Source organism: Coregonus lavaretus, assembly GCF_964263955.1.
Source record: "Coregonus lavaretus genome assembly, contig: HAP1_SCAFFOLD_3664, whole genome shotgun sequence".
In the NCBI taxonomy this organism is placed as follows: domain Eukaryota; kingdom Metazoa; phylum Chordata; class Actinopteri; order Salmoniformes; family Salmonidae; genus Coregonus; species Coregonus lavaretus.
Window position 1 is genome coordinate 796 of NW_028161892.1, and position 22,460 is coordinate 23,255.

The following is a 22,460-nucleotide window of genomic DNA, read 5'->3' on the forward strand; positions in this document are numbered from 1 at the left end:
TAGAGGGAAGCTGGGACAGAGGTACACACCTTCAACACAACTAGTCTAGATGGGGATTTAGAGGGAAGCTGGGACAGAGGTACACACCTTCAACACAACTAGTCTAGATGTGGATTTAGAGGGAAGCTGGGACAGAGGTACACACCTTCAACACAACTAGTCTAGATGGGGATTTAGAGGGAAGCTGGGACAGAGGTACACACCTTCAACACAACTAGTCTAGATGGGGATTTAGAGGGAAGGTGGGACAGAGGTACACACCTTCAACACAACTAGTCTAGATGGGGATTTAGAGGGAAACTGGGACAGAGGTACACACCTTCAACACAACTAGTCTAGATGGGGATTTAGAGGGAAGCTGAAGCTGGGACAGAGGTACACACCTTCAACACAACTAGTCTAGATGTGGATTTAGAGGGAAGCTGGGACAGAGGTACACACCTTCAACACAACTAGTCTAGATGTGGATTTAGAGGGAAGCTGGGACAGCGATGGGGAGGGGGGCTCACTAACCTGACTGGTCTGATCTAATCCATCCAGTCACATTTTATTTTTATTTTTATGAATTCCCAGATAAGATGCCCAACAGCAACAGAATGAGGATCGTTCTGGAGTCCGACTCTAGGAAGAGATCAGCTGTCTCAAACGACAGAGGGATGCCCCCCATGAAACCCTGGTCCGACAAGTAAGAACTCACACCCCCTGGTCCGACAAGTAAGAACTCACACCCCCTGGTCCGACTAGTAAGAACACACGCCCCCTGGTCCGACTAGTAAGAACACACGCCCCCTGGTCCGACTAGTAAGAACACACGCCCCCTGGTCCGACTAGTAAGAACACACGCCCCCTGGTCCGACTAGTAAGAACACACACCCCCTGGTCCGACTAGTAAGAACACACACCCCCTGGTCCGACTAGTAAGAACACACGCCCCCTGGTCCGACTAGTAAGAACACACACCCCCTGGTCCGACTAGTAAGAACACACACCCCCTGGTCCGACTAGTAAGAACACACACCCCCTGGTCCGACTAGTAAGAACACACACCCCCTGGTCCCGACTAGTAAGAACACACACCCCCTGGTCCCGACTAGTAAGAACACACGCCCCCTGGTCCGACTAGTAAGAACACACACCCCCTGGTCCGACTAGTAAGAACACACGCCCCCTGGTCCGACTAGTAAGAACACACACCCCCTGGTCCGACTAGTAAGAACACACACCCCCTGGTCCGACTAGTAAGAACACACGCCCCCTGGTCCGACTAGTAAGAACACACGCCCCCTGGTCCGACTAGTAAGAACACACGCCCCCTGGTCCGACTAGTAAGAACACACACCCCCTGGTCCGACTAGTAAGAACACACGCCCCCTGGTCCGACTAGTAAGAACACATGCCCCCTGGTCCGACAAGTAAGAACACCCGCCCCCTGGTCCGACTAGTAAGAACACACGCCCCCTGGTCCGACTAGTAAGAACACACGCCCCCTGGTCCGACTAGTAAGAACACACACCCCCTGGTCCGACTAGTAAGAAACACACACCCCCTGGTCCGACTAGTAAGAACACACACCCCCCTGGTCCGACTAGTAAGAACACACACCCCCCTGGTCCGACTAGTAAGAACACACACCCCCTGGTCCAACTAGTAGAACACACACCCCCTGGTCCAACTAGTATGAACACACACCCCCTGGTCCCGACTAGTAAGAACACACACCCCCTGGTCCGACTAGTAAGAACACACACCCCCCCTGGTCCCGACTAGTAAGAACACACACCCCCTGGTCCGACTAGTAAGAACACACACCCCCTGGTCCGACTAGTAAGAACACACACCCCCTGGTCCGACTAGTAAGAACTCACACCCCCTGGTCCGACTAGTAAGAACACACACCCCCTGGTCCGACTAGTAAGAACACACACCCCCTGGTCCGACAAGTAAGAACACACACCCCCTGGTCCGACTAGTAAGAACACACGCCCCCTGGTCCGACTAGTAAGAACACACGCCCCCTGGTCCGACTAGTAAGAACACACGCCCCCTGGTCCGACTAGTAAGAACACACGCCCCCTGGTCCGACTAGTAAGAACACACGCCCCCTGGTCCGACTAGTAAGAACACACGCCCCCTGGTCCGACTAGTAAGAACACACGCCCCCTGGTCCGACTAGTAAGAACACACGCCCCCTGGTCCGACTAGTAAGAACACACGCCCCCTGGTCCGACTAGTAAGAACACACGCCCCCTGGTCCGACTAGTAAGAACACACGCCCCCTGGTCCGACTAGTAAGAACACACGCCCCCTGGTCCGACTAGTAAGAACACACGCCCCCTGGTCCGACTAGTAAGAACACACGCCCCCTGGTCCGACTAGTAAGAACACACACACACCTTCGTCCGACAACTAAGACTGTTTTGTTTTCATTTAATTCATTTAACTGCCTGAAGCGGGTACAAACTGAACTGAACCCAACCTTGACCCGAAGACATGAGACAGTTGAATGACAGGGTTATAGTCTGAAGACATGAGACAGCAGAATGACAGGGTTAGGGTCTGAAGACATGAGACAGCAGAATGACAGGGTTATAGTCTGAAGACATGAGACAGTTGAATGACAGGGTTATAGTCTGAAGACATGAGACAGCAGAATGACAGGGTTAGGGTCTGAAGACATGAGACAGTAGAATGACAGGGTTATAGTATGAAGACATGAGACAGTTGAATGACAGGGTTATAGTCTGAAGACATGAGACAGTTGAATGACAGGGTTATAGTCTGAAGACATGAGACAGCAGAATGACAGGGTTAGGGTCTGAAGACATGAGACAGCAGAATGACAGGGTTATAGTCTGAAGACATGAGACAGTTGAATGACAGGGTTATAGTCTGAAGACATGAGACAGCAGAATGACAGGGTTATGGTCTGAAGACATGAGACAGTAGAATGACAGGGTTAGGGTCTGAAGACATGAGACAGTTGAATGACAGGGTTATAGTCTGAAGACATGAGACAGCAGAATGACAGGGTTATAGTCTGAAGACATGAGACAGTAGAATGACAGGGTTATAGTCTGAAGACATGAGACAGTTGAATGACAGGGTTATAGTCTGAAGACATGAGACAGTTGAATGACAGGGTTATGGTCTGAAGACATGAGACAGCAGAATGACAGGGTTATAGTCTGAAGACATGAGACAGTTGAATGACAGGGTTATAGTCTGAAGACATGAGACAGTTGAATGACAGGGTTATGGTCTGAAGACATGAGACAGCAGAATGACAGGGTTATAGTCTGAAGACATGAGACAGTTGAATGACAGGGTTATAGTCTGAAGACATGAGACAGTAGAATGACAGGGTTAGGGTCTGAAGACATGAGACAGTTGAATGACAGGGTTATAGTCTGAAGACATGAGACAGGGTTATAGTCTGAAGACATGAGACAGTTGAATGACAGGGTTAGGGTCTGAAGACATGAGACAGTTGAATGACAGGGTTAGGGTCTGAAGACATGAGACAGTTGAATGACAGGGTTATAGTCTGAAGACATGAGACAGTTGAATGACAGGGTTATAGTCTGAAGACATGAGACAGCAGAATGACAGGGTTATAGTCTGAAGACATGAGACAGCAGAATGACAGGGTTATAGTCTGAAGACATGAGACAGTTGAATGACAGGGTTAGGGTCTGAAGACATGAGACAGCAGAATGACAGGGTTATAGTCTGAAGACATGAGACAGCAGAATGACAGGGTTATAGTCTGAAGACATGAGACAGTTGAATGACAGGGTTATGGTCTGAAGACATGAGACAGCAGAATGACAGGGTTAGGGTCTGAAGACATGAGACAGTTGAATGACAGGGTTATAGTCTGAAGACATGAGACAGCAGAATGACAGGGTTATAGTCTGAAGACATGAGACAGCAGAATGACAGGGTTATAGTCTGAAGACATGAGACAGTTGAATGACAGGGTTAGGGTCTGAAGACATGAGACAGCAGAATGACAGGGTTATAGTCTGAAGACATGAGACAGTTGAATGACAGGGTTATAGTCTGAAGACATGAGACAGTTGAATGACAGGGTTATAGTCTGAAGACATGAGACAGTTGAATGACAGGGTTATGGTCTGAAGACATGAGACAGTTGAATGACAGGGTTATAGTCCGAAGACATGAGACAGCAGAATGACAGGGTTATAGTCTGAAGACATGAGACAGCAGAATGACAGGGTTATAGTCTGAAGACATGAGACAGTAGAATGACAGGGTTATAGTCTGAAGACATGAGACAGTTGAATGACAGGGTTATAGTCTGAAGACATGAGACAGCAGAATGACAGGGTTAGGGTCTGAAGACATGAGACAGCAGAATGACAGGGTTATAGTCTGAAGACATGAGACAGTTGAATGACAGGGTTATAGTATGAAGACATGAGACAGTTGAATGACAGGGTTATAGTCTGAAGACATGAGACAGTAGAATGACAGGGTTATAGTCTGAAGACATGAGACAGCAGAATGACAGGGTTAGGGTCTGAAGACACGAGACAGTTGAATGACAGGGTTATAGTCTGAAGACATGAGACAGTTGAATGACAGGGTTATAGTCTGAAGACATGAGACAGTTGAATGACAGGGTTATAGTCTGAAGACATGAGACAGTTGAATGACAGGGTTATAGTCTGAAGACATGAGACAGTAGAATGACAGGGTTATAGTCTGAAGACATGAGACAGCAGAATGACAGGGTTATAGTCTGAAGACATGAGACAGCAGAATGACAGGGTTAGGGTCTGAAGACATGAGACAGTAGAATGACAGGGTTAGGGTCTGAAGACATGAGACAGTTGAATGACAGGGTTATAGTCTGAAGACATGAGACAGCAGAATGACAGGGTTATGGTCTGAAGACATGAGACAGTTGAATGACAGGGTTAGGGTCTGAAGACATGAGACAGTTGAATGACAGGGTTATAGTCTGAAGACATGAGACAGCAGAATGACAGGGTTATGGTCTGAAGACATGAGACAGTTGAATGACAGGGTTAGGGTCTGAAGACATGAGACAGTTGAATGACAGGGTTATAGTCTGAAGACATGAGACAGCAGAATGACAGGGTTATAGTCTGAAGACATGAGACAGTTGAATGACAGGGTTATAGTCTGAAGACATGAGACAGTAGAATGACAGGGTTATAGTCTGAAGACATGAGACAGCAGAATGACAGGGTTATAGTCTGAAGACATGAGACAGTTGAATGACAGGGTTATAGTCTGAAGACATGAGACAGCAGAATGACAGGGTTATAGTCTGAAGACATGAGACAGCAGAATGACAGGGTTATAGTCTGAAGACCTGAGACAGTTGAATGACAGGGTTATAGTCTGAAGACATGAGACAGTAGAATGACAGGGTTATAGTCTGAAGACCTGAGACAGTTGAATGACAGGGTTATAGTCTGAAGACATGAGACAGTTGAATGACAGGGTTATAGTCTGAAGACATGAGACAGCAGAATGACAGGGTTATAGTCTGAAGACATGAGACAGTTGAATGACAGGGTTATAGTCTGAAGACATGAGACAGTTGAATGACAGGGTTATAGTCTGAAGACATGAGACAGTTGAATGACAGGGTTATAGTCTGAAGACATGAGACAGTTGAATGACAGGGTTAGGGTTACATAGACCATCATAGAACCACAACAATAGGACAACAGTTAAGTCCCATTTTTTGATTTTTAGTTCATCTAACATGTCAATAACCTTTTACACACAAAAAAAACAAAACATGTTTGAACACAAACCAGTACAGGAGCTGTTCCTGTAATCTCCTTGTGTTCTGTCAGACCTAACTTCAACCAGCAGAACCTCCAGGGTGGGTTCCACACCAAGAACCCTCCCCACCAGAACCAGAGGGCTGCGTTTGGGTCCAACACCAAGCTGACGGTCCGACAGATCCCACCGGAACTCAACAACATCTCCAAGCTTAACCAACACTTCAGCAAGTTCGGGACGATCGTCAACTTACAGGTTGGGGACTGGTCGGCTAACAACACCTTTCTGCTTTAGGCTGGAATGATTTTGGAAGTATGGCACCCTATTCCCCAATATAGTGCACTACTGCTCAGTGAGTGAGGGTTAACCTAACCCCCCCCCCCCCCCCCAGGTGACCTATGGTAGTGACCCGGAGGGTGCCCTGATCCAGTTTGGCTGTCACGAGGAGGCTAAACGGGCCATGCAGAGTCCCGAGGCCGTTCTCAACAACCGCTTTATTAGGGTCCACTGGCACCGTGAGGACGGGACAGGACCACAGGGGACGGGACCACCACAGGGGACGGGACCACCACAGGGGACGGGACCACCACAGGGGACGGGACCACAACAGGGGACGGGACCGCAGGGGCAGCAACACCATCAACCACACTCACTCATGGTAAGGCAACATCCCAAATAGCACCCTGTTCCCTATAATAGTGCACTACTTTTGACTAGAGCCCTATGGACCGGGGGGTCAAAAGTGGTGCACTTGGATTTAGGAAGCACCTTTTCATCAGACGGCCATTTTGCCCAATGCCACTGATTTTATTAGCGACCTCAGTTTTAGACTCTTAATTTTAGGATCCAGAGTTTTTCCTGCTGGTTGGGTCAAACAGCAACGTAATGGACCTTCTATGTTATGTTGTTGACCTTGTTTGTTTGTTTGTTTGTTTGTTTGTTTGTTGTTGTGTGAACTCCAGCAGGTGCAGCAGCCAGCCACTAGTCTGAAACAGTCAGTCAAAGACCGCCTGGGCCCTCTGCCTTCTGACAGCTCAGAGCCCAACCAAGACTCTAGTGTTGCCTCTCAGAATGCCTTCAAATCTAACCTATCGGTGAAGGAGAGGCTGGGCTTCCCCTCTAAACCAGGAAGTAACCCTAGTGGACCGGCAGGAAAGGTGAGGGGGGAAAAAACTGTCCTCCTCTTCTCTTTTTTCAATATATTGACAGTTCTCTGTGCTGATGGTGGAATGATCTAGAAGTGTCTCTCTCTCCCTGAGTGACTTTATTTGGTAACTCTTTTGTAGAAAATTCCCTTCTCCCGCTCTTGACTGATTTTTCGTAGGAAATCCCGCCTCTTCCGAGGTAGATTGGATAGAGATTGGCTAATGGGGAATTTTCTACAACTGTACCTTTTTTAAAGGAAAAATCCACTCAAACTATCTTTTGGTATTTTTTTTTCCGTTAGTCCACTGTTGATACAGTCCCAAAATGTTTTTCATGTCAGCGGTCACGTTTTCAAGATATTGGACTTTGAAGAAGCATTGGGAGAATCTCAATTGCATACTCCTTGCGTCCTCTCTCCTCACCACCCGTCTCAAAACTCCATTGGATGAGAAAGCTAGAGGTCCCGCCCATCTGACCACCTCCTCCAATGGGTTTTCAGGAGGTGAGGAGAGAGGACTCGGAGTATGCAAAGTGTCCCTTGCCTCTGATGTGATAAGGGACACTCTGCTTCTTCAAAGTTCAATATCTTGAAAACTTGACTGCTGACATGCAAAACATTTTGGGACAATAGTAACAGTGGACTAATGTAAAAAAAATAATATAAATATAGTTTAATACAATTAACTGGACCTCCATCAGGTGTTCTCCTATATAAGTCCACAGTATAACAGTAGTAATAATACCATTAACTGGACCTCCATCAGGTGTTCTCCTATATAAGTCCACAGTATAACAGTAGTAATAATACCATTAACTGGACCTCCATCAGGTGTTCTCCTATATAAGTCCACAGGATAACAGTAGTAATAATAACATTAACTGGACCTCCATCAGGTGTTCTCCTATATAAGTCCACAGTATAACAGTAGTAATAATACCATTAACTGGACCTCCATCAGGTGTTCTCCTATATAAGTCCACAGTATAACAGTAGTAATAATACCATTAACTGGACCTCCATCAGGTGTTCTCCTATATAAGTCCACAGTATAACAGTAGTAATAATACCATTAACTGGACCTCCATCAGGTGTTCTCCTATATAAGTCCACAGTATAACAGTAGTAATAATACCATTAACTGGACCTCCATCAGGTGTTCTCCTATATAAGTCCACAGTAGAACAGTAGTAATAATACCATTAACTGGACCTCCATCAGGTGTTCTCCTATATAAGTCCACAGTATAACAGTAGTAATAATACCATTAACTGGACCTCCATCAGGTGTTCTCCTATATAAGTCCACAGGATAACAGTAGTAATAATAACATTAACTGGACCTCCTCTCCATCAGGTGTTCTCCTATATAAGTCCACAGTATAACAGTAGTAATAATACCATTAACTGGACCTCCATCAGGTGTTCTCCTATATAAGTCCACAGTATAACAGTAGTAATAATAACATTAACTGGACCTCCATCAGGTGTTCTCCTATATAAGTCCACAGTATAACAGTAGTAATAATACCATTAACTGGACCTCCATCAGGTGTTCTCCTATATAAGTCCACAGTATAACAGTAGTAATAATACCATTAACTGGACCTCCTCTCCATCAGGTGTTCTCCTATATAAGTCCACAGTATAACAGTAGTAATAATACCATTAACTGGACCTCCATCAGGTGTTCTCCTATATAAGTCCACAGTATAACAGTAGTAATAATACCATTAACTGGACCTCCATCAGGTGTTCTCCTATATAAGTCCACAGTATAACAGTAGTAATAATACCATTAACTGGACCTCCATCAGGTGTTCTCCTATATAAGTCCACAGTAGAACAGTAGTAATAATACCATTAACTGGACCTCCATCAGGTGTTCTCCTATATAAGTCCACAGTATAACAGTAGTAATAATACCATTAACTGGACCTCCATCAGGTGTTCTCCTATATAAGTCCACAGTATAACAGTAGTAATAATACCATTAACTGGACCTCCATCAGGTGTTCTCCTATATAAGTCCACAGTATAACAGTAGTAATAATACCATTAACTGGACCTCCATCAGGTGTTCTTCTATATAAGTCCACAGTATAACAGTAGTAATAATAACATTAACTGGACCTCCATCAGGTGTTCTCCTATATAAGTCCACAGTATAACAGTAGTAATAATACCATTAACTGGACCTCCTCTCCATCAGGTGTTCTCCTATATAAGTCCACAGTATAACAGTAGTAATAATACCATTAACTGGACCTCCTCTCCATCAGGTGTTCTCCTATATAAGTCCACAGTATAACAGTAGTAATAATACCATTAACTGGACCTCCATCAGGTGTTCTCCTATATAAGTCCACAGTATAACAGTAGTAATAATAGCATTAACTGGACCTCCATCAGGTGTTCTCCTATATAAGTCCACAGTATAACAGTAGTAATAATACCATTAACTGGACCTCCATCAGGTGTTCTCCTATATAAGTCCACAGTAGAACAGTAGTAATAATACCATTAACTGGACCTCCATCAGGTGTTCTCCTATATAAGTCCACAGTATAACAGTAGTAATAATACCATTAACTGGACCTCCATCAGGTGTTCTCCTATACAAGTCCACAGTATAACAGTAGTAATAATACCATTAACTGGACCTCCATCAGGTGTTCTCCTATATAAGTCCACAGTATAACAGTAGTAATAATACCATTAACTGGACCTCCATCAGGTGTTCTCCTATATAAGTCCACAGTAGAACAGTAGTAATAATACCATTAACTGGACCTCCATCAGGTGTTCTCCTATATAAGTCCACAGTATAACAGTAGTAATAATACCATTAACTGGACCTCCATCAGGTGTTCTCCTATATAAGTCCACAGTATAACAGTAGTAATAATACCATTAACTGGACCTCCATCAGGTGTTCTCCTATATAAGTCCACAGTATAACAGTAGTAATAATACCATTAACTGGACCTCCATCAGGTGTTCTCCTATATAAGTCCACAGTAGAACAGTAATAATACTATCATTAACTGGACCTCCATCAGGTGTTCTCCTATATAAGTCCACAGTATAACAGTAGTAATAATACCATTAACTGGACCTCCATCAGGTGTTCTCCTATATAAGTCCACAGTATAACAGTAGTAATAATACCATTAACTGGACCTCCATCAGGTGTTCTCCTATATAAGTCCACAGTATAACAGTAGTAATAATACCATTAACTGGACCTCCATCAGGTGTTCTCCTATATAAGTCCACAGTATATTAGTAGTAATAATACCATTAACTGGACCTCCATCAGGTGTTCTCCTATATAAGTCCACAGTATAACAGTAGTAATAATACCATTAACTGGACCTCCATCAGGTGTTCTCCTATATAAGTCCACAGTATAACAGTAGTAATAATACCATTAACTGGACCTCCATCAGGTGTTCTCCTATATAAGTCCACAGTATAACAGTAGTAATAATACCATTAACTGGACCTCCATCAGGTGTTCTCCTATATAAGTCCACAGTATAACAGTAGTAATAATACCATTAACTGGACCTCCATCAGGTGTTCTCCTATATAAGTCCACAGTATAACAGTAGTAATAATACCATTAACTGGACCTCCATCAGGTGTTCTCCTATATAAGTCCACAGTATAACAGTAGTAATAATACCATTAACTGGACCTCCATCAGGTGTTCTCCTATATAAGTCCACAGTATAACAGTAGTAATAATACCATTAACTGGACCTCCATCAGGTGTTCTCCTATATAAGTCCACAGTATAACAGTAGTAATAATACCATTAACTGGACCTCCATCAGGTGTTCTCCTATATAAGTCCACAGTATAACAGTAGTAATAATACCATTAACTGGACCTCCATCAGGTGTTCTCCTATATAAGTCCACAGTATAACAGTAGTAATAATACCATTAACTGGACCTCCTCTCCATCAGGTGTTCTCCACCTCTACGGGGCTGACTAAGACAGTTTACAACATGGCTGCTCTGAAAGCAGCTCAGAAGACTGCTCTGTTTGCTGGGGTCACTGCCACAGAGGAGGCTATGAAGAACAAACAGGTGAGAGAGGAGATGGAGAGGGTGGGATGGATGGATGGAGGAGAGGGTGAGATGGATGGAGGAGGAGAGGGTGGGATGGATGGAGGAGGAGAGGGTGGGATGGATGGAGGAGGAGAGGGTGGGATGGATGGATGGAGGAGGAGAGGGTGGGATGGATGGATGGAGGAGAGGGATGGATGGATGAATGGAGGAGAGGGATGGATGGATGGAGGAGAGGGTGGGATGGATGGAGGAGGAGAGGGTGGGATGGAGGATGAGGAGGAGAGGGTGGGATGGATGGAGGAGGAGGAGAGGGTGGGCTGGATGGAGGAGGAGGAGAGGGTGGGATGGATGGAGGAGGAGAGGGTGGGATGGATGGAGAAGGAGAGGGTGGGATGGAGGATGAGGAGGAGAGGGTGGGATGGAGGATGAGGAGGAGAGGGTGGGATGGATGGAGGAGAGGGTGGGATGGATGGATGGATGAGGAGAGGGTGGGATGGATGGAGGAGGAGGAGGAGGAGGAGAGGGTGGGATGGATGGAAGAGGAGAGGGTGGGATGGAGGATGAGGAGGAGAGGGTGGGATGGATGGAGGAGAGGGTGGGATGGATGGATGAGGAGAGGGTGGGATGGATGGAGGAGGAGGAGGGTGGGATGGATGGATGGAGGAGGAGAGGGTGGGATGGAGGATGAGGAGGAGAGGGTGGGATGGATGGAGGAGGAGGAGGAGGAGAGGGTGGGATGGATGGATGGAGGAGGAGAGGGTGGGATGGAGGATGAGGAGGAGAGGGTGGGATGGAGGAGAGGGTGGGATGGATGGAGGAGGAGGAGGAGAGGGTGGGATGGATGGATGGAGGAGGAGAGGGTGGGATGGAGGATGAGGAGGAGAGGGTGGGATGGATGGAGGAGAGGGATGGATGGAGGAGGAGGAGAGGAGAGGGTGGGATGGATGGATGGAGGAGGAGAGGGTGGGATGGATGGAGGAGGAGGAGAGGGTGGGATGGATGGAGGATGAGGAGGAGAGGGTGGGATGGATGGAGGATGAGGAGGAGAGGGTGGGATGGATGGAGGAGGAGGAGAGGGTGGGATGGATGGATGGAGGAGGAGGAGAGGGTGGGATGGATGGAGGAGGAGGAGAGGGTGGGATGGATGGAGGAGGAGGAGGAGGAGGAGAGGGTGGGATGGATGGAGGAGGAGAGGAGAGGGTGGGATGGATGGAGGAGGAGGAGAGGGTGGGATGGAGAAGAGGGTGGGATGGATGGAGGAGGAGGAGAGGGTGGGATGGATGGAGGAGGAGGAGAGGGTGGGATGGATGGAGGAGGAGGAGAGGGTGGGATGGATGGAGGAGGAGGAGGAGAGGGTGGGATGGATGGAGGAGGAGAGGAGAGGGTGGGATGGATGGAGGAGGAGGAGAGGGTGGGATGGAGGAGAGGGTGGGATGGATGGAGGAGGAGGAGAGGGTGGGATGGATGGAGGAGGAGGAGAGGGTGGGATGGATGGAGGAGGAGGAGGAGGAGAGGGTGGGATGGATGGAGGAGGAGAGGAGAGGGTGGGATGGATGGAGGAGGAGGAGGAGAGGGTGGGATGGATGGATGGAGGAGAGGGTGGGATGGAGAATGAGGAGGAGAGGGTGGGATGGAGAATGAGGAGGAGAGGGTGGGATGGAGAATGAGGAGGAGAGGGTGGGATGGATGGAGGAGAGGGTGGGACTAAAGAGGAGGAGAGGGTGGGATGGATGGATGAGGAGAGGAGAGGAGAGGGTGGGATGGATGGAGGAGAGGGTGGGACTAAAGAGGAGGAGAGGGTGGGATGGATGGATGAGGAGAGGAGAGGGTGGGATGGATGGAGGAGGAGGGGAGGGTGGGATGGATGGAGGAGGAGGGGAGGGTGGGATGGATGGAGGAGGAGGAGAGGGTGGGATGGATGGATGGAGGAGGAGAGGGTGGGATGGATGGAGGAGGAGAGGGTGGGATGGATGGAGGGGAGGGTGGGATGGATGGAGGAGGAGGAGAGGGTGGGATGGATGGAGGAGAGGGTGGGACTAAAGAGGAGGAGAGGGTGGGATGGATGGATGAGAGGGTGGGATGGATGAGAGGGTGGAATGGATGGAGGAGGTGAGGGTGGGATGGATGGAGGAGGAGAGGGTAGGAGGGGAGGGTGGGATGGATGGAGGAGGAGGAGAGGGTGGGATGGATGGAGAGGGTGGGATGGATGGAGGAGGAGGAGGAGAGGGTGGGATGGATGGAGGAGGAGGGGAGGGTGGGATGGATGGAGGAGGAGGAGAGGGTGGGATGGATGGAGGAGAGGGTGGGACTAAAGAGGAGGAGAGGGTGGGATGGATGGAGGAGGAGGAGGGGAGGGTGGGATGGATGGAGGAGGAGGAGAGGGTGGGATGGATGGAGGAGGAGAGGGTGGGATGGATGGAGGAGGAGGAGAGGGTGGGATGGATGGAGGAGAGGGTGGGACTAAGGAGGACGAGATGGAGGAGAAGGGGGAAATGAGGGTTAGGGTGGAGGGGTCATGGTCTTTCATCTCTAATCCTATAAGGAGACTTCTGGGGAAAGAGTCTGAACATAACAGTTGGCTTTATGTAACGCTTTTCCAGACGCTCAAAGCACTTTACCATGGTTGTGGATGAGGTGAATTATCACTTTAATATTTCCCATGATTCCCCTGACAGGAAGCCCTGCGGCTCCAACAGGAAATGAGGAAAAAGAAGCAGGAAATCCTGGAGAAGCACATCGAGACTCAGAAGGTGAGGTTTTTTCCCCATAGAGAATGATAGAGGTTTCTAGTGGCCAAAAGTCAGTTTAAGCGTGGGCAGCGCCGTGAAGGGCTTCCACCGTGCTTCTGCCATTTTAAAGTAGTCAACGGGTTGGGGATTCCTATGGGTTGAAGCCCTGCCCACGCTGGCACAGACACTGGGAATGAGTCCTCCATCTATCTCTATGGTTTTTCCTCACCATGGCTCGAATCATCTGTCCTTGATTCCCATCTCCTTGATTCCCAACTCCTTGATTCCCATCTCCTCGATTCCCATCTCCTTGATTCCCAACTCCTTGATTCCTATCTCCTTTCCTTCTCCAAACCCATTGGAGGAGAAGGTCTGAGGAGAGGAGATGAGGTGGCATGAGAAGTAATCCTGAAAATGTATCCCCCCTGGCCCCTGAAAAGGTTGCCGGTGTCACCGTTCTGTCTACTCTCCATGTTCCAGCTGTTGATCTGTAAGCTGGAGAAGAACAAGGCCATGAAGCCAGAGGACAAGGCAGTGATTATGACAACGCTGGGGACCCTCACCAAGAGTATTACCAAACTACAGCAGGAGATCAAAGGGATCTCTAACCCTTCAGCACTACGGGGGCCTCCCAAGAGCAAGACTCAGGTACGCTCACCACTATAACCCGATCGTCATGGCTTATTCAAACGGTAACGTGTCATTTAGCCAAAAAACTAAACCAGCTTCCTGAAGAGGCAGCAACGGCAGGGGGGGGGGGGGGGAAGCCCCTGTCTTGAGAGTGTCGGGGGGGGAGCCCCTGTCTTGAGTGTGTCAGGGCTCGACATACAGGAGAGGTTTTGGACACCGTCCGGTCCAGTCCCATCCATCCCCAACAGTGGCCCACTTGGGCCAGTGTACAAAATAAATATTGTAATAATGCTATTTTTAATGTGGGCTATATAATTGATTAATAAACCTAGGCAATATAATTGATTTATAAAAACGGATTGATTCCTGAAGCTGTTCGTTATGTCGATTTTATTTATCACACACGTGCTGTACATATCCTATAGATAACCTGTCAGGCAGAGAGAGGGTGCAGCTGTTTACGGTGCTGTACATATCCTATAGATAACCTGTCAGGCAGAGAGAGGGTGCAGCTGTTTACGGTGCTGTACACACATCCTATAGATAACCTGTCAGCCAGAGAGAGGGTGCAGCTGTTTACGGTGCTGTACACATATCCTATATATAACCTGTCAGGCAGAGAGAGGGTGCAGCTGTTTTACGGTGCTGTACACATATCCTATAGATAACCTGTCAGGCAGAGAGAGGGTGCAGCTGTTTTACGGTGCTGTACACATATCCTATAGATAACCTGTCAGGCAGAGAGAGGGTGCAGCTGTTTTACGGTGCTGTACACATATCCTATAGATAACCTGTCAGGCAGAGAGAGGGTGCAGCTGTTTACTGGTGCTGTACACATATCCTATAGATAACCTGTCAGGCAGAGAGAGGGTGCAGCTGTTTTACGGTGCTGTACACATATCCTATAGATAACCTGTCAGGCAGAGCGAGAGAGAGAGGGTGCAGCTGTTTACGGTGCTGCACACATATCCTATAGATAACCTGTCAGGCAGAGAGAGGGTGCAGCTCTCAAACAGCTGCTTGTTACATGGAGCGAAGTGGTGGCAGGGGAAGATGTTCCAAGTTCTGGTTTCTACCAGTAAATGCCAAGGCGAGAATGGGAAGGGCAAACTAGCTATTTAAAAAGTTCAACGTCTTGGTTGAATATTTGCGATGCGCAATTCGGTCATCATGGAATAACCATAACCTAGCTTGAAAATCTTGACATTTCCTCTAGACTCTTTGGTCCTTTTAAAAGTCATTAGAAGTTATGGTAGCACATTTTAGAAGTTCCAATATAATTATTCCGTCATTTTCTTATCTGAACAGTTTTTAATGAGTGATTTTGTTTCCCGCCGTTTAAATTGAAGGGTGTTGCTCCAGTCCGTTGCGCTTGTTGCAGTAAAACCATGTGCTGTTCTTATGAGCAAGACAACGTCCAATCTTTTTGCTTCAACTTGGTTTTCCATACAAAGCGTTCCGTTACGAAGGGAACGTCGTTTTTTTTGGTGGCTTTCTCGTTTTTAAAACATGACCCCCCCTCCGATAACTCTTCAACATCACAAATGGCGAGACTGACTATCTACCACACAGACAGACTGCATCAGGGTGTTTATCAGACTGACTATCTACCACACAGACAGACTGCATCAGGGTGTTTATCAGACTGACTATCTACCACACAGACAGACTGCATCAGGGTGTTTATCAGACTGACTATCTACCACACAGACAGACTGCATCAGGGTGTTTATCAGACTGACTATCTACCACAGACAGACTGCATCAGGGTGTTTATCAGACTGACTATCTACCACACAGACAGACTGCATCAGGGTGTTTATCAGACTGACTATCTACCACAGACAGACTGCATCAGGGTGTTTATCAGACTGACTATCTACCCCACAGACAGACTGCATCAGGGTGTTTATCAGACTGACTATCTACCACAGACAGACTGCATCAGGGTGTTTATCAGACTGACTATCTACCACACAGACAGACTGCATCAGGGTGTTTATCAGACTGACTATCTACCACAGACAGACTGCATCAGGGTGTTTATCAGACTGACTATCTACCACAGACAGACTGCACCAGGGTGTTTATCAGACTGACTATCTACCACAGACAGACTGCATCAGGGTGTTTATCAGACTGACTATCTACCACACAGACAGACTGCATCAGGGTGTTTATCAGACTGACTATCTACCACAGACAGACTGCATCAGGGTGTTTATCAGACTGACTATCTACCACAGACAGACTGCATCAGGGTGTTTATCAGACTGACTATCTACCACAGACAGACTGCATCAGGGTGTTTATCAGACTGACTATCTACCACACAGACAGACTGCATCAGGGTGTTTATCAGACTGACTATCTACCACACAGACAGACTGCATCAGGGTGTTTATCAGACTGACTATCTACCACACAGACAGACTGCATCAGGGTGTTTATCAGACTGACTATCTACCACACAGACAGACTGCATCAGGGTGTTTATCAGACTGACTATCTACCACAGACAGACTGCATCAGGGTGTTTATCAGACTGACTATCTACCACACAGACAGACTGCATCAGGGTGTTTATCAGACTGACTATCTACCACAGACAGACTGCATCAGGGTGTTTATCAGACTGACTATCTACCACAGACAGACTGCATCAGGGTGTTTATCAGACTGACTATCTACCACACAGACAGACTGCATCAGGGTGTTTATCAGACTGACTATCTACCACACAGACAGACTGCATCAGGGTGTTTATCAGACTGACTATCTACCACACAGACAGACTGCATCAGGGTGGGCTACTCTGGATCATGATTCTAAATCATTTATAAATTAATTTTTTTATTAATTTATTTTCTTCTAAATAATCTACATTTCTCAGATTTTTCCCAGCCCTAAAAAATGGTCTCCTGATGTGGTTTAAGCGTTGTTGTGGACGTAGAACATCCAATGTTGTAGTTTTTCTGTTAAGTGATTTTTGAGAGTGAAAACTTTTTAAAAAAACAATAAAATCAGTTCTCCCCTTTTGGTTTAACGTGGCGTCTCTTTTGGTATCAAGTATTGGTTCATTTAGTTCTGCCTTCTAGGGGATTTAGCAGAGAACAACACATGGCAGTTTGAAATCTGCAGTGAATCCATTTGGTCTCTTTTTCTTTGCTGTTGCAGTAAATCTATTCAAATAAATGTAAGAACACAAAGGGCATGTTAATTTAAAAGATGGCTAGTCATTATTAGCCTGGTTCTGTATGAACCCTACACACACACACACACACACACACACACACACACACACACACACACACACACACACACCACGTGTGTTGCTCAATTGGTAGAGCATGGCGGTTGCAACGCCAGGGTTGTGGGTTCGATTCCCACGGGGGAACCAGTGCAAAAATGTATGCGCTCACTTCTGTAAGTCTCTGGATAAGAGCGTCCTGCTAAATGACGTAAACGTAACAAGCTAACAGAAAATATGCCAAGCAGTTTTGAAGAAAGAGGAGTGTGAAATGTTTTCTCCTGTCTCTCTGTCTCTCTCTCTCTGTCTGTCTCTCTGTCTGTCTGTCTCTCTGTCTCTCTGTCTCTCTGTCTCTCTGTCTGTCTGTCTGTCTGTCTGTCTCTCTCTCTGTCTGTCTCTCTGTCTCTCTGTCTCTCTGTCTCTCTGTCTCTCTGTCTGTCTGTCTGTCTGTCTGTCTGTCTCTCTCTCTGTCTGTCTCTCTGTCTCTCTGTCTCTCTGTCTCTCTGTCTGTCTGTCTGTCTGTCTCTCTCTCTGTCTGTCTCTCTGTCTCTCTCTCTCTCTGTCTCTCTGTCTCTCTGTCTGTCTGTCTGTCTGTCTGTCTGTCTCTCTGTCTCTCTGTCTCTGTCTGTCTGTCTGTCTCTGTCTCTCTGTCTGTCTGTCTGTCTGTCTGTAGGCTCAGAAGGAGTTGCTGGACACAGAACTGGACCTTTATAAGAAGATCCAGTCAGGAGAAGACGCTGTTCAACTGAAGATCAGATACACACAACTACAGTTAGAGGTAAGGTTCAACTGAAGGTCAGATGGACAGTTACATCTATCTGATGAACTAGCATTCACCTTCAATCACTTACATGTTCAATGTACTGTCTCTGTTCAGCCACTTGGGGGTGCTCACACACTGCGTTTTCTTCTTCATGGCTCTGTTGCATCTTATAGCTTGCATTGTGTGTGTGTTGAGGTAACATTTGAGCATCCTGTGGCTGTCCCCCCTCTCCTCTCCTCTCCAGGCAGCTAAGAGGGGGATCCTGGCTCCAGGGCGGGGCAGAGGGGCCCATGCTAGAGGCCGTGGGTCCCTGAGGAGCAGGGGTAGGGGTAGGGGGTGCCGGGGTAGGGGTCTCCCTGCCCACTCCACAGTAGACCACAGACCCAGAGCCCTGGAGATCTCTGGGTTTACAGACGCTGACCTCCAGGACCTGCTGCCGCACTTCGCTGTGAGTTGGACTTCTTCAACTCGTTTTTTTAATGAACCCCTGTCTGGTTTAAACTAGTTTTAATGAACCCCTGTCTGGTTTAAACTAGTTTTAATGAACCCCTGTCTGGTTTAAACTAGTTTTAATGAACCCCTGTCTGGTTTAAACTAGTTTTAATGAACCCCTGTCTGGTTTAAACTAGTTTTAATGAACCCCTGTCTGGTTTAAACTAGTTTTAATGAACCCCGGTCTGGTTTAAACTAGTTTTAATGAACCCTGTCTGGTTTAAACTAGTTTTAATGAACCCCTGTCTGGTTTAAACTAGTTTTAATAAACCCTGTCTGGTTTAAACTAGTTTTAATGAACCCCTGTCTAGTTTAAACTAGTTTTAATGAACCCCTGTCTGGTTTAAACTAGTTTTAATGAACCCCTGTCTGGTTTAAACTAGTTTTAATGAACCCCTGTCTGGTTTAAACTAGTTTTAATAAACCCTGTCTGGTTTAAACTAGTTTTAATGAACCCCTGTCTAGTTTAAACTAGTTTTAATGAACCCCTGTCTGGTTTAAACTAGTTTTAATGAACCCCTGTCTGGTTTAAACTAGTTTTAATGAACCCCTGTCTGGTTTAAACTAGTTTTAATGAACCCCTGTCTGGTTTAAACTAGTTTTAATGAACCCCTGTCTGGTTTATATGAATTTCATTTGGAATGTTTGTTGGAGAAAATAGCTGTTAAATTTCTTGAAATTGTTGAAAACCAAATGGTTGTCAGTAGTGCTCTGATTATCGGTTTGCTTGGGTGAATGAATGAGTTCAGACTCCTGGACTAAGAGACCGGCGAGTTCATCTTTTATTCCATCTTTCATCTTGTTGTTCTCCTTTCTGCAGCAATTTGGAGAGTTGGAGGACTGCCAGATAGACGATACTTCCTTTCTGGCTGTTATCACCTACAGGAGCAGACCAGAGGCTGAACAGGTAAAGGGTTAAACACTGTCTTTCAACCTAATGATACACCGCTGGACATTGAACCCAGTGATACACCACTGGACATTGAACCCATTGAACCCAGTGATACACCATTGAACCCAGTGATACACCATTGAACCCAGTGATACACCATTGAACCCAGTGATACACCATTGAACCCAGTGATACACCATTGAACCCAGTGATACACCATTGAACCCAGTGATACACCATTGAACCCAGTGATACACCATTGAACCCAGTGATACACCGCTGGACATTGAACCCAGTGATACACCGCTGGACATTGAACCCAGTGATACACCATTGAACCCAGTGATACACCGCTGGACATTGAACCCAGTGATACACCATTGAACCCAGTCATCCTTTACCTTGTCCTCACGTCTTCCTCACTCTTTCTCTCCCTTCCTCTCCTCTCCTACTTGTCCGCTGTGTTCCCTCTCTCTCTCCATCCTTCCTTCCTTTCCCTCCCTCCCGTAGGCGGCGGTGCACGGTGTTCGTCTGAACAGCAGCGAGTTGCGTCTGTCCTGGCACAAGCCTGCCGTCTCCCTGACCTCCCAGGAGCCTGACGAGCAGGAGGCAGATCATGACGAGGTGAAGGGGGTGTTGTTTTGACAGTTACGGAGTAATGGATGTTAATGCTAATGGTTGTAGAAGTGTTTGGAGAATGAGTGTGTTTTGACAGTTACGGAGTAATGGATGTTAATGCTAATGGTTGTAGAAGTGTTTGGAGAATGAGTGTGTTGGGCACAGCGCTTCACGGGAAAGGCTTTCTCAAAGGCCACACTCATCCAATGAAAAATGAGACAATGGGAGGCAGAAATGTAAGGTGGTTTGTTTCTCTATTCGCTTGATGCCTCACTAAATGATTCTGCTGCTCTGTCGTTCACTACGTACTTTAGTCTGAGACTGCCGTCGTCCAAGTCCTTTTGTGGTGACGAGGCGCAGGAGAAGTTGTTCAAGACCTAAGTCATCAGCGATTTGGATCATCTCTAACCGATCAGAGTATCAAAGCCAATAAAAACATGTCAAATCGCTTTACCAACGTGTGTGTTCTGGCTCTGGTCCAACCCATCGGTTTCTGGACCGGTCAGACGGTCCCGAAATGTGTTGGCATTCGGTGAAGGGTACTCAGATCCAGACTCATTGAGGAGAAGAGGGCGGCAGGTAGCGTAGAGGTTAAGAGCGTTGCTGGTTCAAATCCCTGAGGTGAAAAATCTGCCGGCGTGCCCTTGAGCAAGGCACTTAACCCTAATTGTTCCTGTAAGTCGCTCTGGATAAGAGCATCTGCTAAATGACTAAAATGTAATGAAACTAACATCCTTGGACGTAGCGTTTGGCCAGATCAATGAGTTTGGATAGCCAGGGAATATCTTTCTACCTTTTTCATTCATTATGAAAGTGTTGTCTCACCCTGTCTTGTCCCTTTTTGTAGTTCCAGGAAGAGTCGCTGATTGATGATGCGTTGCTACAGGACGACGATGAGGAGGATGATGACAACGAGCCCCGCCCCTGGCGCAGATGAAAGACGGCCCTGATTGGACGAAACGCTAAACGCAACTTTTTATTGCTTTGCAGTTTCTGATTGGCTGTCTGTTTTTGAACTTCTAGGTGCATTTCACTATGGTTAGAACCTAAACAGCTAATTCATTCTGTTGTACTGATTCAATAGATTACTAGACAAAGTACTGTTGGAGGTTCATGGAAATACTGTTTTTTTTTTTTCTTCCTGCTTTTCATTTGTACAAATAGTTTGATAACATTAAGATGGTACAGTTTATTTTTGCTTATTGGGTAGAAATGATCTGATACCAGATGACTTTAGAAAAATGGCATTGACCGATCAGATCAAATGATGCCATAAGAGCATTGTGTTGAACGCTGTGCAATGTTTAAAAGTGAGAACCGCAGAAGGGGGAAGTTACTAAATGACGTGTTGACTGTGTGATATTAAGGTTGCTTCTTGTGTAAATATTTTATGTCTGGATTTTAATGATTTGTATGACAGCTTTGCTTCTCGATTCTTCCTTGGATTTATTTTTGAAATGTCAAAAAAAAATAAAGACTAGAAATGGTCCCCCCCAAAAACAATCAGCTGCAAAAAAACAAACAGAAAAAAAACATTGGAGAATCCTGCAGCTGTGATGGCATTGATGAAATAAACAAAACCAGCTGGAAAAAAAACATCCCCACAAAAAAGCTGACAAAATAAAGACCATTAAAAAAAAAAAAAACGTTTTCACAAAAAGAGCAAATTTCCATATGGTTTTCCATTTTCCATAAAAAAATGGTAAAGAGAAGAAAACAATTTTCCATGTCCACACTTGGTGAGGCTCGGTGTCAGTAAGATGGTATCTCTTGGTATGGTATCTCTTGAACGGTAAGTTCTGTTTATCTCTTGGTATGGTATCTCGGTAACGGTAAGTTCTGTTTATCTCTTGGTATGGTATCTCGGTAACGGTAAGTTCTGTTTATCTCTTGGTATGGTATCTCGGTAACGGTAAGTTCTGTTTATCTCTTGGCATGGTATCTCAGTAACGGTAATTTATGTTTATCAACAGGACATATTGTCTCTTAGATCTGGGACCAGAGGACAACAGGACATATTGTCTCTTAGATCTGGGACCAGAGGACAACAGGACATATTGTCTCTTAGACTTGG

The 22,460-nt window shown here is 46.3% G+C and overlaps 1 protein-coding gene across 1 annotated transcript; it reads left to right on the forward strand.

The window, feature by feature from the left end:
• Positions 1-574: 574 nt before the first annotated feature.
• Positions 575-22,018, forward strand: LOC311119962 (RNA-binding protein 26-like). Its single transcript, XM_084194603.1, has 12 exons — positions 575-685; positions 5,859-6,042; positions 6,179-6,445; positions 6,750-6,944; positions 10,908-11,030; positions 13,688-13,762; positions 14,222-14,389; positions 18,295-18,399; positions 18,629-18,832; positions 19,697-19,783; positions 20,279-20,392; positions 21,234-22,018. The coding sequence occupies exons 1-12, from the start codon at positions 579-581 to the stop codon at positions 21,321-21,323; spliced, it is 1,719 nt and encodes a 572-aa protein (XP_084050729.1). The 5' UTR covers positions 575-578; the 3' UTR covers positions 21,324-22,018.
• The last annotated feature ends 442 nt before the right edge of the window (positions 22,019-22,460 follow it).